The sequence below is a fragment of the Bidens hawaiensis genome, unplaced genomic scaffold (genome assembly GCF_021521415.1).
Source record: "Bidens hawaiensis isolate Kalapana, Puna unplaced genomic scaffold, B.hawaiensis_p1.1 tig00014910_1, whole genome shotgun sequence".
Classification (NCBI taxonomy): domain Eukaryota; kingdom Viridiplantae; phylum Streptophyta; class Magnoliopsida; order Asterales; family Asteraceae; genus Bidens; species Bidens hawaiensis.
In genome coordinates, this window is record NW_027492323.1 from 126305 (window position 1) to 143253 (window position 16949).

At 38.3% G+C, this 16949-nt stretch overlaps 1 protein-coding gene across 1 annotated transcript; it reads left to right on the plus strand.

The window, feature by feature from the left end:
* Positions 1 to 6879: 6879 nt before the first annotated feature.
* LOC143548103 (uncharacterized) lies at positions 6880 to 8115 on the plus strand (the record flags this gene model as incomplete). The annotated part of the gene is made up of 2 exons (XM_077039357.1): positions 6880 to 7231; positions 7349 to 8115. Coding segments are annotated over 2 exons (1119 nt in total), but the record flags the coding sequence as incomplete, so codon positions are not given.
* Positions 8116 to 16949: the final 8834 nt, after the last annotated feature.

Consider the following 16949-nt stretch of genomic DNA (forward strand, 5'->3'; position numbering starts at 1 on the left):
AATTAAATGGTTTCTTCTCTTTCATCCTACTACTTCAAACATATAGATCAATTAAAACTTTCAACGCAATCGATCAATTATAAATTACCAAATCGATCATTTGTAAATACCAAATCAGCCGATCAACTGTAAATATATAATCAATCGATTTATTAAATAATCAATTTCATGAACAAAAGTTCACGACCGAGATGAATTGATGCTTGCAAATTGTACTAATTGATGGTTGGGCATAAGGCGTGTATATAATTATATTAATTGTTTCATTTTAGTTTAATTATCGTGTGAACATTGGTACTTCAAGCGTGTTTACGTGTTTTGGGTTATTGGAAGCTAAGGATGCATTGGGGTGATTTACGAGCTTGGAATGATGACTTAGAAGATCGGAATTGGTCGACACGTTTCCCAATGCAAAAGTAAAGAAAGATGCCAAAAATCCCTACTGAAGAAGCCCTTTGCGCTACGTGAAGGGATGAAGACTAGTTGCTTCGCACTACGCGAAGCAGTGGAAAAGTAACACCGACTATTTTGTCATTCGCGCTACGTGAAGGACCAAGCCACAAGCACTTCATGTGCCGACCAATTCCACTCTTTTAAGTTGTCATTCCAAGCTCGTAAATCACCCCAATAAGCATCCTTAGCTTCCAATGACTTGAAACATGTAAACACGCTTGAAGTACCAATGTACCCATGATAATTAAACTAAAACGAAACAACTAATATAATAATATACACGACTTATGCCCAACCACCAGTCGCGTAACTATCGGCTATAAAGGCATTGGTTGGGAATATTCTGAAGTTCAGTGGGAGTTGTATATAATCAAGATGAGATTCTGTACTCTTATATGATATGTAACAGTTAGACATCATGGCGCCCTTGTTGATTCAAACTGATGAAGTATGAGGCCTCACCCAAACTTACTGTGTGTTTGATTGGACCACTTTAACTCAAGATCGAGAATGATAATGATAATGATTGAACGCCATATAAGGTTGAATCTGATCCATGTCTCATTGTTCAATTGATGTCGTATACAGAAACGATAGATGACAACGATGACCATAAGCTCATTATCTTGCAATAGTGTATTTCAAGATGTTTTGGTTAATGACTTTAAAATATCATAACTTGTTGGGGTAGCCATGTGTAGCTAGATCACCGATGGCTGTCAATGTTAAGGAACTTAACCAGAAACCGTCCAAGTGGGAGACTGCCAGATATTATGGACCGGTTCGGTTAAGTCAACATGGCCGACCGAGTTATGACCCGTGAGAGTTACACCTTGGGTAACGAGCATAAACCTGCTTAAGTTAGTTAACGGGTAATGACTTGTAATAACCAGATGGCCATATTCATGGACTGGGCTTTGAAGTTGGAGATGGGCTTGGTGGCCCGATTAGGATTATCTAGTTTATTAATAAACTAGTTAACTGTTAACCTAATCATTAAAAAAAGGTTTTAACCTAACCACAAAAGGTTTTTTTTGCTCTATCTCCTTGTGCCTCTCCACCGCCGCCGGCCACTTCCCTTTCCACCGGAAATCGCTGCCGGTCACCACCTCCTACACGTCGGAACCATCGCCACCACTGACCAGCCGCCGTCTTGCCACCGCTGCTGTTGGCTGCCATCGTGCACCGCCACCACTTGATCTTGTTTAGTCAACTAGCGAAGCTTGTTATCCCTTGGTGTCTCGACCGGTTATTCATTAACCGAGGTGAAATTGAATATTATCGGTGTATGATTTATTTTTAATTTGGTTGCTTAGATTTGTACTCGTAATTCCATGAAGTGATGATTACTCATTTTATTTATTCCGCTGCGTTGATAATAATTAATGAGATTAATAATTATGAAACTTTTATTAAAACCGGGTTTAATCGTTAATCCATGGACTGATCACTACTGAAACCCAACATCTTGCATGTACAAACATTTACGCAGTTCTTTAGTTAAAATTGGTTGTTGAACACGCCTAGTAAATATGTCTACCTTGATGGTGAAGGGATGCAGATGTGAACAAGGCAATCCTGCATTAAAAGGAAGAGACAATCCTGCATTAAAAGTAAGAGAAGCCAATGGGATAATATGGACTTTGATGAGCATGTGGAATGAAAGATGCTTTATAGTGCACTAACTTTATGATCAAATATAATATGAGATGGGTGGTTATTTGGAGACATTACAAAATACAAGTCAATGAAGTATAGTATACCTTTTGTATTACAGAATACTTCAATATAGCAGGATTTATGGCATGTCATCTTATGTTATTTTGCTACTCGCTTTCTGGTGGTTAAAGACGATTAGTTGTTTAGTATGCTAATTTAACAGTATATATATATATATGTTTTAGTACATGCTAATCCAATATGACCAAGAGTTGAGTTTGGGATCACAGAATTACATTTACTTTTATTTTTAAATTTTTTTCCTGATATATATAGATGGTAAAATGAATGTGATGAGTAACATGTTCATATTATTTTTCATTTTCCAAATCTTTTTAAATAAACTTCATATTATATATAATTGCATAAACTTATATATTAAAATAGGGATTAATTTCAATAAAGTAATTTGACATAATACAGCCCAAAAAAAAAATAATTTATTTTAACATAATGGATGAACTTTCCCTCTTTTATTTATGGATTTGGGTTTCACAGATTGGTTCATACACTGCAATATAACATAAGGTGGTTATCCTTTTGTAGAAAGTGTAGCATGTAGCCTACTAATCAAGGGATGCCAAATTTAAGCCTAAAGCAAATAAAAAGGGGTTTGAATGATACCTTAAATTGAAGATACTTCAATGTTACATGACTAGTAGAGGTGTTCAAAAAAACCGGTCCCCGAACCGGTTTGCCGGTTTAAACCGGAAACCGGTTATTTTAAAAACCGGTTTTAAAAACCGGTTTACAAACCGCCGGTTTGTATATCGGTTATACTTTTTAGAGCCCAAACCGGTTTTGAAACCGGTTATAAAAAAAACCGGTTTTTTTAAGTAACCGGTTACTAAAAAACCGGTTAACCGGTTTTTTTATAAACCGGTTTATAACCGTTATAGAAAAACCGGTTAACCGGTTTTTTAGTAACCGGTTAACCGGTTAAAAACCGGTTTATGCCGTTGAGAAACGGCTATATAGCCGTTTTTTTCAAGTTTTTGACCGTTTTTTTTTTATTTACCATTCTACCCCCACAAACATCTATATATAGTTTAGGTTGGGTATTGGTTAGAACACACTCGATTATACAACTCCAAACGCTCCAAACGCTCTAAACGTTTATTTCATACGCGATTATTTTGTTATCTCACGCTCTATTATACCACATTACCACTCCATACGCTCTAATTTCGTAATCGATTATCATGGCCTCCCAAAGTGCTACTTCATCCGTCAACATGGGTGCCTCGAACACGGGAGAAACGGTCGTTCGGGTCATCCCCACGAAACGAAACCATGATGTTTGGCAACATTTCGACCTATGCGAAATGTCTAACGGTAGCCAAAAAGCTCGATGCAAACATTGTTTGAAGTTTTATGGCAAAGATGCAAACTCCACTTTAAAAGCGCATGTACAAAGGCCCTTTTGCAAGGCCTTGAAGGACGAATCGGGAAGTAGTTCGCAGCCGGAGATGACGAATCAAGGAACGGTGTTTACGTACGACCTTGAAGCAGTACGTCAAAAGTTTTCAAACTTTGTGATTCAAAATACACTTCCTTTCAACCACTTCGACAACCCTCAATTCACGGAGATGATGCAAAAGTATGTTCAACCACGCTACCAACACGTAAGTCGTTCGACCCTTAGAAGAGATTGTCTTAAAGCTTGGAAAAACGCTAAATCCGAACTAATTTCATACTTTTCAAACTTACAAACTGGTGTAAACTTAACAACGGATGTGTGGTCGGTACCTAATGGTTCGCCCGACTCATACATTTGTGTGACGGATCATTGGGTTGACCCCGAGTCGTGGCAAATGATGAAACGAACCGTTGCGTTTCAATTGTTTGATTACCCGCACACGGGTAGAAATATTTTTAAACTCTTGGATAAAGTCATTCGACAATACAAGATTGAAGATAAAATCTTTTCAATTTCGTTTGATAACGCGTCCAACAATACGGCCGCGGTTGGCCATTTAAAATTAAAGTATAAACCTATTTGTGATGGAGCGTTTTTTCATAGCCGATGCATTGCACATATTATCAACTTGGCCGTGCAAGATGGGTTAAACGTGATCGAAACGCAAAGAAACAATTTTAAAAGAATGTTACGAGATGTTTTTAGCAACAATAAAACATTTTCAAGATACAAAAAATTTTGTGATGAAGCTAATTGTCAATTGTTGGGGCCCAATTGGGATTGTCCAACAAGATGGAACTCGACTTGTGATATGTTTGAGAAAGCCATCCAACAAAAAGAATCACTAATTGCGTTTCATCAAATAATGTCAAATAGGGGTAAATGTGCACCGTACGATCCTAGAAACTGGTTATTGATTGAGATCGTTACGGAGGTCCTTCAAATTTTTAAATCTTGCACAACTAGTTTATCCGGGGTTTACTATCCAACAAGCCCATTGCTTTACCAAAAATTGCTGTCATGTGCACAAAGTTGGGTGAACTTCATTGTAGGGGTGCACCTTATTTTGATATGGGTGTAAAAATGAAAGAAAAATTTAGAAAATATTTTCAACAACTACCCGCTGTTTTGACATGTGCTGCTGCGTTAAACCCTTGCATAAATGTTGGTGGTGTTGAAGCTTTAATAGAAAAAATTTGTGATGAGCTAGAGTTAAACGACGATCAAAACCCCTATTATAACCAAACTTTAAAGAATGCTTTCAACACCACCTTGTCTAACATGTATGATGTTTACCTTACAAAATACGGGTCGTCTTCCCAAATTCATGACTCGTTAAGAGCTGTTGCCCAATCCCAATCCCAAACCGACCTTGAAATGGGGATGTACTACATGATTTGGGAAGACGCCGGTAAACGTCAAAAGGTAAACACCCCAAGCAGTGAACTTGGAAGGTATGGTGGTACCAACTTTGTGAAACACATGACTCCAGATGAATTTAGAAGTCTTGATTTGCTGGCTTGGTGGAGAGGTAAGGAGGATGAGTTTCCGATCCTCGCCGCCATGGCCAAAGATTTACTAACGGTCCAAGCTTCCACGGTAGCTTCGGAGTCTGCTTTTTCTGTTTCTGGCAGGGTTATATCGATTAGGAGGACTCGACTCACTCCACCAGCTGTAGAGATGTCTATTTGCTACAAGGATTACTTGGACTCTTTAGATAGGGCACAACATCAACGCTCACTCGAGGGGGAAATGGACTATGAGGCGGGCTTGTATGAAGACGAGGTCAATCAAGGACACACTCAACCAATGACCGATGAATAAGCCGCGTACGACGATTACCTAAGGAATAGCTCGGGATCGGGTAGCGATGAAAATAATGAGTAAGAAACAGCGAGTTGTTAATGTAATCGTGTCTAAGCATTCTTTAATGTTTGTATTTTTGAGTTACGAATATGCGATAACGATTTAATGTTTGTATTTTTAATGTAAAGGCTATAAATGAAAGTTATGTATTTTTGAGTTACGAATATGCGATAACGATTTAATGCTTGTAGTTACCGGTTTGTTTATACTGTGAAAAAATAATGGTTATTTAAAAAAAAAAAAAAACGGGTTAACCGGTTAGACCGGTTATTAAAAAACCGGTTAATAAAAAAACCGGTTTATTAACCGGTTCTAACCGGTTCCTAAACCGGTCCTAACCAGTTTGACCGGTTATGGTTTTCATACAAAAAACCGGTTATTAACCGGTCCGGTTATTAACCAAACCGGTTTTTTTCCTGGACGAAAAAAACCGGTCCGGTTAATAACCGAACCGGTTTTTTAAAAAAAACCGATTTGTGCACCTCTAATGACTAGTTGTAATAGATTCATGCATGCATTTCATTTGCCTATAAATATGGAGGCCATCAGTCACAATAAGCACCAATTCAATACATAGAAACAATTGAGTACACCTTCACAACTACAAACTAGTTCAAAATTTTAAAGAGTATTTTCAAGTCCGGGCTGCAATGGCTCGGTCAGTCGTTTGCCATGTTATGTTGGTGCTTGTGATGGTGATTTTGGCGGCAATTGGTGAGGCGAAAACCCCACCAGGAATCGGTAACAACCCTAGCCACGCAACCTGTAAAGATCCAACTTACAAAGAATGTCACAACTTGGTGCATGTTTGCCCTAAGTTTTGTGATAACGGATGTACGGTGCATTGTCAGTCGTGCAAACCTATTTGTATAGGCTCCACTACACCATCAACACCTGAGATTGAACCTCCACCGCAATCACCACCAGAGGTAGAGACCCCACCACAGTCACCACCAGAGGTAGAGACTCCACCATACTCACCGCCAGAGGTAGAGACCCCGCCTCAATCACCACCACCGCCGGAGGTAGATACCCCACCTCAATCACCACCACCGCCGGAGGTAGAGACCCCACCACAATCACCACCACCAGAGGTAGAGGCTCCACCTCAATCACCACCACCGGCGGTAGAGACCCCACCACAATCACCACCACCGGAGGTAGAGACCCCACCACAATCACCACTACTGGAGGTTGACACCCCACCACAATCACCCCCACCAGAGGTCGAAACCCCACCTCAATCGCCACCACCAGAGGTCGAGACCCCACCAAAATCACCGCCAAATTTCGAGACCCCACCTCAGTCACCACCAAATTTCGAGACCCCACCTCAATCACCGCCAGAGGTTGAAACCCCACCTCATTCGCCACCACCAGAGGTCGAGACCCCGCCACAATCACCCCCCAATTTCGAGACCCCACCTCAATCGCCGCCAAATTTTGATACCCCACCTCAGTCACCGCCAAATTTCGAGACCCCACCTCATTCACCGCCAAATTTCGAGACCCCACCTCAATCACCGCCAAATTTTGAGACCCCACCTCAATCACCGCCTTCAACCACCCCTTCATCACCACCTCCCACCACTCCTTCACCAACAACTCCTCAATCGCCGCCTACTCCATGGTACCCTACTCCACCATCGAAACCAAAGAAAGCCAAGTGCAAAAACAGCAAGTATCCTAAATGTTACGACACTGAGCACACGTGTCCTGCTTCTTGTCCTAATCAATGTACAGTTAATTGTGTATCCTGCAAGCCAGTTTGCAGTAAGTCATTCACAACACTATCTTCTTTTACTTATAAATAAACATTTTTTTTATATATAAGTTACACTAACTATTACATACACATAACCACCTAAATATGTGCATGAAAATTCGCAGCTTGTGATATGCCGGGAGCAGTGTGCCAAGATCCGCGTTTCATTGGTGCTGACGGCATCACATTCTACTTCCATGGAAAGAAGGATCAAGATTTTTGCCTTGTCGCCGATAACAACCTTCACATCAACGGCCACTTCATTGGCAAGCGAAACAAAAACATGGGCCGCGACTTCACTTGGGTTCAATCCATTGGAGTTCTTTTTGACAACCATAAACTAAAAATTAGTGCTCAAAAAACATTCACTTGGGATGACTCCATCGATCGTATTTCCATTACATTCGATGGAGAAAACATCATTCTACCAGAAACCGAAGGCTCCAAATGGCAGTCTTCCTCAACATCAATCACTCGGCTTCAAGATACCAACAACATTGTTGTTGAAGTTGAAAACCTCTTCAAGATCACTACCAAAGTGGTTCCAATCACAAAACAAGAATCAAGAGTCCATAACTATGGTATAACCGATGATGATTGCTTTGCGCATCTTGATCTCAAGTTCAACTTCTTCTCGTTAAGTGATGAAGTAGACGGCGTTTTGGGACAAACTTACAAGAGCGACTATGTGAGCAAGGTGAAAATGGGCGTGTTGATGCCTGTCATGGGAGGAAATAACAAGTTTGCAAGTACAAATTCATTTGCTACTGATTGTTCTGTGGCTAAGTTTAAGGGAAGCAGCCGTGAAGATGGTTCATCTTTGAACTTGGAATTACCGAGCTTGATGTGTCAAAGTGGTGTGAACGGACGTGGTGTTGTATGCAAGAGATAGATTTTGCTTCTTCTTGTTAATTACTATGTATGCATAACGTACTACTAAGTGTTTAGTTGTGTAACAAAATTGTGTAAAACAAATTTATGTAATAAGGAACATAGCTTCCAAGATATTGACTAATAAAATTACTTTCATCTCAAATTTATAGTGTATCAATTCAGGGTGTGCTAATCTTTGCAAGAATAAACTAGCAAACTACACCTTGTTTCTTTTTCTTTAGTTAAATGACAACATTTAGGCGAAGAATAGGTGTGCTTAACTGTTTATATTTTAGTTAGTAGCAAAGTCTTAAGAGAGTTAGTGTAGTTAAGTCTGTTCGTAAGTGGTCTAGTAACTTAATAAGTCGAAATGTTTAGCTATAGATCGATAGAGGATGTAAAGATGTACCATAATAATTCATTAAGATTGATAGATAATAAACAGACTTGAATTGAAGAAACATAATACAAACCCTACTTTCTGAAGCTTGTTCATAATGCAAGTCTACACAATGTTATGGCACATCCGACGAATAAGGTATCGTCCAAAAATACTTGCCTCTTATCTTATATTTTGAGTAAACTTCAGTTTTTGTGCACGATGTTTGGTCCAAAAATAAGGTATCGTCCAACTTTCAAACTTGTAACACTCTCCGTCACCGTGGTTTCATTTTATGACAATAAATGGCTGGCGAGCACCAGAATTTTTCCTTGCTATGTACCGCCGGTATTTTTACTCTGTTCATTATTAAAGAGTTCGGCTAAATTAAGTTTTGTTGGAACAAAATTGTTGTCATACTTAGGGTAAAATCACACTTATTTCACCATAAATTGCAAAAAAGTAAAAAATAAAAAATACTTATGTAAACTGTAAATTAAAATGCTAAAAGTCTGATATTAATTAGGAAGTTTTCATGAGATTCGAATTCATGACCTCCCCGGAATTTCATATCAATCGAAAAAGCCCTAATAGGAATGCGCTAGTTATAATGAAATAAATGGTTGCCTTTTAGAGTTTTAGTTATGACTTATGATCATACTGTTATGATTCATGAAGACGTGGAGTATGTCACAAGTTATGTTGCAACAATATTGGAAGATGTTAAAAGTCAATGGATGTTTTTGATTAGATGAGCATCTGGAATCACTGATGCTTTATGTTGTGCTAACTTAATGATCAAATATATTATAAGATGCCTGGATACATTTCCAATACAAGTCCATTATGAAATGAAAGATTCTTTACACCTTTTAGTTACAGATTACTTCAAATTTGTTTTCTGATAAATGATAGGTGGTAAAATGGACGCGTCTAGTTTTTTTTTTTCCATCAGCGAATTCCTTTTAATCCCTATCATCTAAGAACCCTTTCTGATAAATGATAGGTGGTTAAATGCTTTGCACTTCCCATAGACCACCGGTCCACCACCCCATTGGTATAATGGGCGTGTCTAGTAACATGCTAATATTTCGTTTTTTCCATTTTGTAAACTTTTTAAATAGATTTCTTGTCAATTATCATTGCAGAAAGCCAGAAACTAATGTTAAAAGAAGGATTCGTTAAATAAAGTAATTATTTGACATGTTGCCTTATTCTCTCAAATTTTAATTTCCCCATTGGATATGTTAGAAAAGAACATAATATAGCCCGAAGTTAACTTTTTTTTTTCTTTTTTTTTTGTACAAATAAAATGGTTGAGCATTCCCTCTTTTAATGTATGGATTTGGGTTCACAAATTTGTTCATAAAACAGAAGGCAGATTCCTTTTTGTAGAAAGTGTAGCATATAGCTTACCAAATAAGGGATGCCAAATTTATACCTAAAGCAAATAAAAAGGGGCTTGGAAGATACCTTAAATTGAAGGTACTTCATTGTTACATGATTAGTTGTTGAGGTTCAGCATACATCTCATTTGCCTATAAGTATGGAGGCTGTCAGTCACAATAAGCACCAATTCAATACATAGAAACAATTGGGTATACATTTACAACTACAAGCTAGTTCAAAATTTTAAGAGTATTTTTAAGCCCGGGCTGCAATGACTTTGTCATGTCATATTGCTTGTGGTGGTGATGATGATTGGTGAGGCGCTAGAATTGCTAACAACCCTAGCCACGCAACATGCAAGGGCCCAACTTACAAAGAATGTCATAACCTAGTGCATGTTTGTCCTAAGTTTTGTGATAATGGATGCACCGTGCATTGTCAGTCGTGCAAACCTATCTGTATAGGCTCTCCTACACCATCAACACCGGAGATAGAGCCTCCACCATCTTCACCTCCTGCCATCATTCCGCCTCCTCCAACACCATCACTGTAACATTCGTTACTTCTCAAACCCGAAAACCCGACCCATTTTAAATTTTCGGTTTTGTTATGAATATATATATTAATCACAAGTTTCGTTCGTGTATTTAATGTGACCTCGTATTCATTAAACCAAACCGTTTCTTCGTCTCATTATATTCATGTTTAATGTTCATCATTAATATAATCGAGTTGCAACTATTCGGGTAAAATATGATAATTATCTAAGTTCTATAATTTATTTCTCATTCTAACCATTTATCAAAGTTTAAGGTCTAAAGGGTAAATAAAAATTACAATTCAGATTTAATAAAACTTGATACTGCAAGGGAAAAAATGAAACTTTTTCTAAATTATAATATTAAATTAATATAACCCAATTAAGCCTCCGGCGCAGCTCCGGCGGCCGGAGCTATATTAAATTAATATAACCCTCCCCCCTTCACGGTTTTCCGGCGCAGCTCCGGCGGCCGAGGAACGACTCCGGCGAGCCCCAATTAAGCCGAGATCTTCGCGTTTGACCCATTTTACTGGTGCAACGGCTTTAGTCTTCAGTATTAAACGGTAATCAACGTATTAATTAGATTATAACGTCTCATAACTGCCGTAAAATCCATAACCTTCGCCGGATATTAAGCCGCGATCAAACCAACCTAATTAACTCGAAATTGACTCGATTAATAGTATAAATAGGACACTCCAGTAAGCCTAATCATGCAATCAAACATAATTAACATCATATTACACTTATAATCCGTGTTCAAGAAATTTCCGATCGTTATTCCGGCCATCTCGTTCCCTTGCATTCCGGCACCCTTAAAGGTAATTTTTATATGGTTTTATATCAAGATCAACGGCATAATTAAACCCCTATTTCGACTTTAACGTTCATCGAACCAAATCGGAGAATCAAAATTTCTAGGGTTAAGTTGAAGAAGATGAAGCAAACTGATATATTTATATATTTTCTTTTCATTTCTAATCTAAATAAAGGTATAGCTCGCTTGGTTAAAACTCTTGGTTGTCAACCCAGGGACCTGGGTTCGAAACCCCGGTCGGTGTTGTATCATTTCTATCTTTTTTTTAAAATCAATTTTCTTTAAGTATAATAAATAAATTAATTAATTAAAACTCATAATTTTTTTCAAACAAAAATCAGTTTAAATTAAATAAAAATTATATAAATTAAGTATAAATAATATCTCACTATTTTTCGCTTAAAAACCAAACCTCCACTCTTGTAAAATAAGTAAAAATCGTTACTAATCTATATCGTAATGTTAAAATATTAAAACTCATTTCGTTAACACGTCAAATAATTTTCTAAACTCATAATTACTACTTATTATTCTTCACGTCATCGCCTATAAAATAATAATATAATATTACAAATGCAATTCTGTAAAATTTAATTATTTATATAATAATCAACAATTGTAAAACTTGTAATATATTCTCAACCTCAACGTAAATCATCAATTTACTCCCGCTAATATTAATTTTGATAAACTTTAATTCATTAATGTTAATACTAGTTCGTTAATTTTATTTTTGTGCATTGTATTTCCCCATCTTAATATCAAATTATTAAACTTAATAATATTAAATAATAAACATCGTTAAGATTTCGTGAAACACAAATATCATAATGTTATAATGGAAATACCATATCAATACCATAAAATTCATTAAAATAACGCAAATCCCTTTAAACTAAATTATCCACTTTAACTTTAAATAATTCCGTTAGTTAGTCTTTAAATATTCACACTTGTTTATTTTTAGCTCGAGAAGCTTAATCGTTTCGGATTTTTTAACGCACTTTTGGTTGCTTTGGTTTTGTTATCATGCTTTCAGTTTTATCTTTATTTCCACTTCGATTCCAAAGTGAGTTTTCATAACCCCTTTTTACTTTTACATGTTTTGGGGTGTAGTACATTCAAACTTGGTTTTCTTGTGTCAAACTAAAATTCACATGCGTGTCTTGTATGTATTTGTTTTGTATCATATTGTTTGTAAACTGTGTAATTATGTGCTAGTTGTTTACTGTTTTTTTTTTGTGGATATGCATACTCATAGTGGGAGGGTCCGACGGGACGTACCTGCGCCGTCCATTTGTTAATGGCGGTATCATACACATACTCATAGCGGGAGGGTCCGACAGGGTGTACCTGCGCCGTCCATTTTTAAATGGCGGTATCATTATTCTATACTCCAAGTAGCGCGGCGAACGGAGGTTCCTTAGTAGATTTGACTTTTGTCAAGCGAACGGGAATATCATGTATTTACTTTTCTTGCTTTATGATTTAGCCAATACATCTTGACTTGTGAATTTTACACTTTTCGTATTACATATATGAAAAAACTATATGAATTTTCACCAACATTATTGTTGACTAAATATATTATTTTCAACGTGTTGCAGGTTGAAGTTTAAGGATCGAAGAATAGAATAGTTGGACCATTAAGTTACAAGAGACGAAAGTTCAAAGTTTATTGTATTAATATTTGATTGTGTATTTGTGATGTATTGAAATGAATTAAATATAATTATTGTCGCTTTAATAGCGTTACGAGCTTATGAGTGATCTGTACGTCACACCCGGGCATATTCCGCTTTAGCCGGGGTGTTACAATCACCACCGCCGTACTCATCACCTCCCACCACTCCTACACCTCCAACACCATCACCACCTCCTTACTCACCACCTCCCACCACTCCCTTGTTAGGTATTACGTGTACGCGGCTGACAGAAATCAATACAATACAACGGCTTGGGCCTTAAGAACTTAACGGTATTTCTAATTAATTTCTATAACGAAAACGTGCAGCGGAAACAAACGAGAAGTATAACGGAACAGAAATTAATAACCCCAAAAAAATGATGAAAACACGAACCTGAAATAAGCGACGGCTTCTGTTTCTATTAACTGACTTGTTCCTGTCGAATGATGATGATGGATGGTTGACTTTTGCAATACACTATTGCAAAATTAATTAATCAATCGGTGGTGGCAGTAGATCTTTTTGCAAACAAATATCAAAACTCCACTATGTAATAATGATTGATGGCAGTAGACTCACGAGCTAATCACCAAAAGCAATCACTACTATTGCAATATATTAAATAATTATGGTGACGGCGGCAGTGGGTTTCATGAACACACAATTACAATTGTAAACAAAACAATAATTATAATAATCGTAAAGCAGAGAGAAGATACGAACACGGGATTTACGTGGTTCGGTCACGGTGTGTAACCTACGTCCACGGGCAACGAACAGGGTCTCTTCTTTTATTGAGGTGCTCAAAAAAATACATGATACAATATGGTTTATATAGGGAGGCACCTAGGGTTTATTTCTTTCTCCACAAGTTACAAGAAATAAAATAAACGGGCCACTAAAGTTGAGTGGGTGGCCAGCCCATTCAACCCTTCAAGTCTTCAACTGCCCAACCCAATACGGGCCGGGGCTACACCCGTATAACCCAACAATCTCCCACTTGGATCCTCGGAACGTCTTCACTTGCTCTACATATACACCAACTTGTACCAATAATCTTTAGTCTTCAATATATACCATGTCTTCCACCTGTTCGTCGCCAACTCCTCAACACTATTCCGGAGACCAACTGAAGCTACACAGAGCTTTAGTTTGTCCAAGGTCACAACCTTGGTAAACATATCCGCCGGATTCCGGTCTCCCCTAATGTTGTTCAACCTGATAGTCCCATCACTAACTAAACCCCGAATGAAATGATAACGCATATGAAGCTTCGTTTTACCATGATACACAGGATTCTTGGCTAATTTCACAACACTTTCATTATCACAGTACAACGGATAATCTGTTTTTTCCCTGCCTAACTCCTCTAAGAAAGTCCTCAACCAAACAAGCTCCTTACTCGCTTCAGCAGCTGCTATATACTCAGCTTCTGTGGTTGAGAGTGCCACACTCTTCTGCAGTCTAGATTTCCAACAGATTGCAGTGTCCCCCATATTGAACACATATCCTGTAGTACTCTTATAAGTCTCTTTGCACCCACCTAAGTCAGCATCTAAAAACCCTTTAAGAATTGCATCCTTGCATTTAAAGCATTAGGCCATCTTTGAAGTTCCCTTTAGGTACTTAAGCAACCACTTCGCTGCTTCCCAATGTGCTTTCCCTGGATTTGACATGAACCTGCTAATAAGTCTCACTGCGTGAGCAATATCAGGTCTCGTGCATACCATTGCATACATAAGACTACCCACTGCAGATGCATAAGGAATCTTTGCCATCTCTGCCTTTTCTCCATCAGTACTAGGAGACTGATCCTTAGAAAGTTTAATATGACTACCCATAGGTGTACTTCGAGTAGTGGTTTTCTCATCGCTCATGTTGAACTTCTCTAAAATTTTCCAGGTGTATTTCTCCTGAGATAAAGTTAGAGAACTGTCCTTTTTGTTTCTGGTGATGCTCATGCCAAGAATTTGCTTGGCTGGACCTAAATCTTTCATTTCAAATTCTTCAGACATTTGTCGCTTCAACTTATTAATCTCTGACATGTCTGAACCGGCAATCAGCATATCATCTACATACAACAGTAGAATGATATAAGAACTATCGAAATTCTTGAGATAGCAGCAGTGGTCCATCTCACATCTTTTGTATCCATTCTTGCCTATAAAATCATCAAACTTGATATACCACTGGCTGGGCGCCTGCTTCAATCCATAGAGACTCTTCTTTAACTTGCACTCCATGTTTTCTTTATCAACTGTTTGAAACCCCTCTGGTTATGCCATGTAGATATTCTCCTCAAGGTCACCATGCAGAAAAGTTGTCTTCACATCCATCTGCTCCAGATGTAAGTTTTATGCAGCCACGATACTAAGCACCAGTCTGATTGTAGTCATTTTTACCATAGGAGAAAATATCTCATTATAATCAACCCCATGCTTTTGTTGGAACCCTTTCACTACCAATCGTGCTTTGTATCTCTTTGTATCATCACTCTCATCCTTGATCCTGAATACCCATCGGTTCTGAATAGCTTTCTTCCCGGCTGGAAGCGGTGTAAGAACCCAAGTCTTGTTCTTGTTCAGTGAATCCATCTCTTCTCTCATAGCTCGCTCCCACTGAGACGAGTCTTTCAAACTCATTACTTCAGAGTAACACCGTGGTTCACCGTTCTCCGTCAGTAGAAGGTAATTAACAGAAGGGGAATACCTCTTAGGAGGTCTAATGGTTCTGGAAGACCTCCTTACCTCTAGCTGAGGTGTAACCATTTCTTGTTCCAGTGGAAACTGTTCAGTATTAGACTCTGAACTCCCACTTTCAGAGAAATCCTCAAATTCATCTGTATTTTCTTCCTCAACCTCTTCTGATGTTTCTGAACTCTGACTATCAACCTTCTTACTTGTATTTTCAAACTCTACATGTTCTTTATCAACTTTCTTGTGTGAATGACTTTCTATCTTTGTAAAGTCCTGCTTCATTAAACACCGGATCACGAGCCCTGCATACTTTTCTGACCTTTGGATCCCAAAGCCTATAGCCCATCTTCGCGTCACCATAGCCTATAAAAGTACACTTCTTCGCCTTAGGGTCAAGCTTGTCTCTCTCGGTGTCTTTTATCCCAACGTAAGCATCACCACCGAACACTTTTAGATGTTTGAATGTAACCTCCTTTCCACTCCATACTTCCTCTGGAATTCTGAATCCCAGAGGAACTGACAGTCCTCTATTTATAAGATATGCAGCAGTGTTGACTGCATCTGCCCAGAAGGTTTTTGGAAGTCCTGCATTTAATCTCATTGCCTTAGCTCTTTCATTCAGTGTCCTATTAATTCTTTCGGCTACTCCATTCTGCTGTGGCGTACCCAGAACGATATTAATCACCTTTATACCCCTCTCAGCACAGTAATTAACGAATTCCCTGCTGATGTACTCCCCGCCATTGTCAGACTTTAAACACTTCACTTTCAGATTCGTTTCCATCTCCACGGCTGCCTTCCATTTCTTGAAAACATCAAATACCTCGAACTTGTTTTTGAGAAAATAGATCCATAGCTTCCGTGTAGCATCATCAATGAAAGTGACGTAGTAGTTGGAGCCTCCTAATGATGATACTGGTGTTGGTCCATACACATCAGTATGAACAAACTCAAGCTTCTCTGCCTTAAGTGTTTTTCCTGATTTTACAAAGGTGACCCGTTTCTTCTTACCGAGTACACAAGGTTCACAGAACCCTGTATCAAGTTCCACCTTTTTCAAATTAGGGAATTTACCTTTCTTTGCCAGTATCTTCAAACCCTTCTCACTCATGTGACCGAGTCGTTGATGCCACAAACATGATGGACTCGGTCCACTAGCCACTGAATTTACCTCTCCCGCTGAGATTTCTGCCATGTACAACGTACCCTTTTTCTTCCCACGAGCAATTACCAAGTTACCCTTTATAACCTTCCATTGCCTTCCTCCAAAAGTAACACCATAACCTTGATCGTCAAGCTGCCAAATAGAAATCAACATCTTCCTTAACCTAGGAATTATTCTG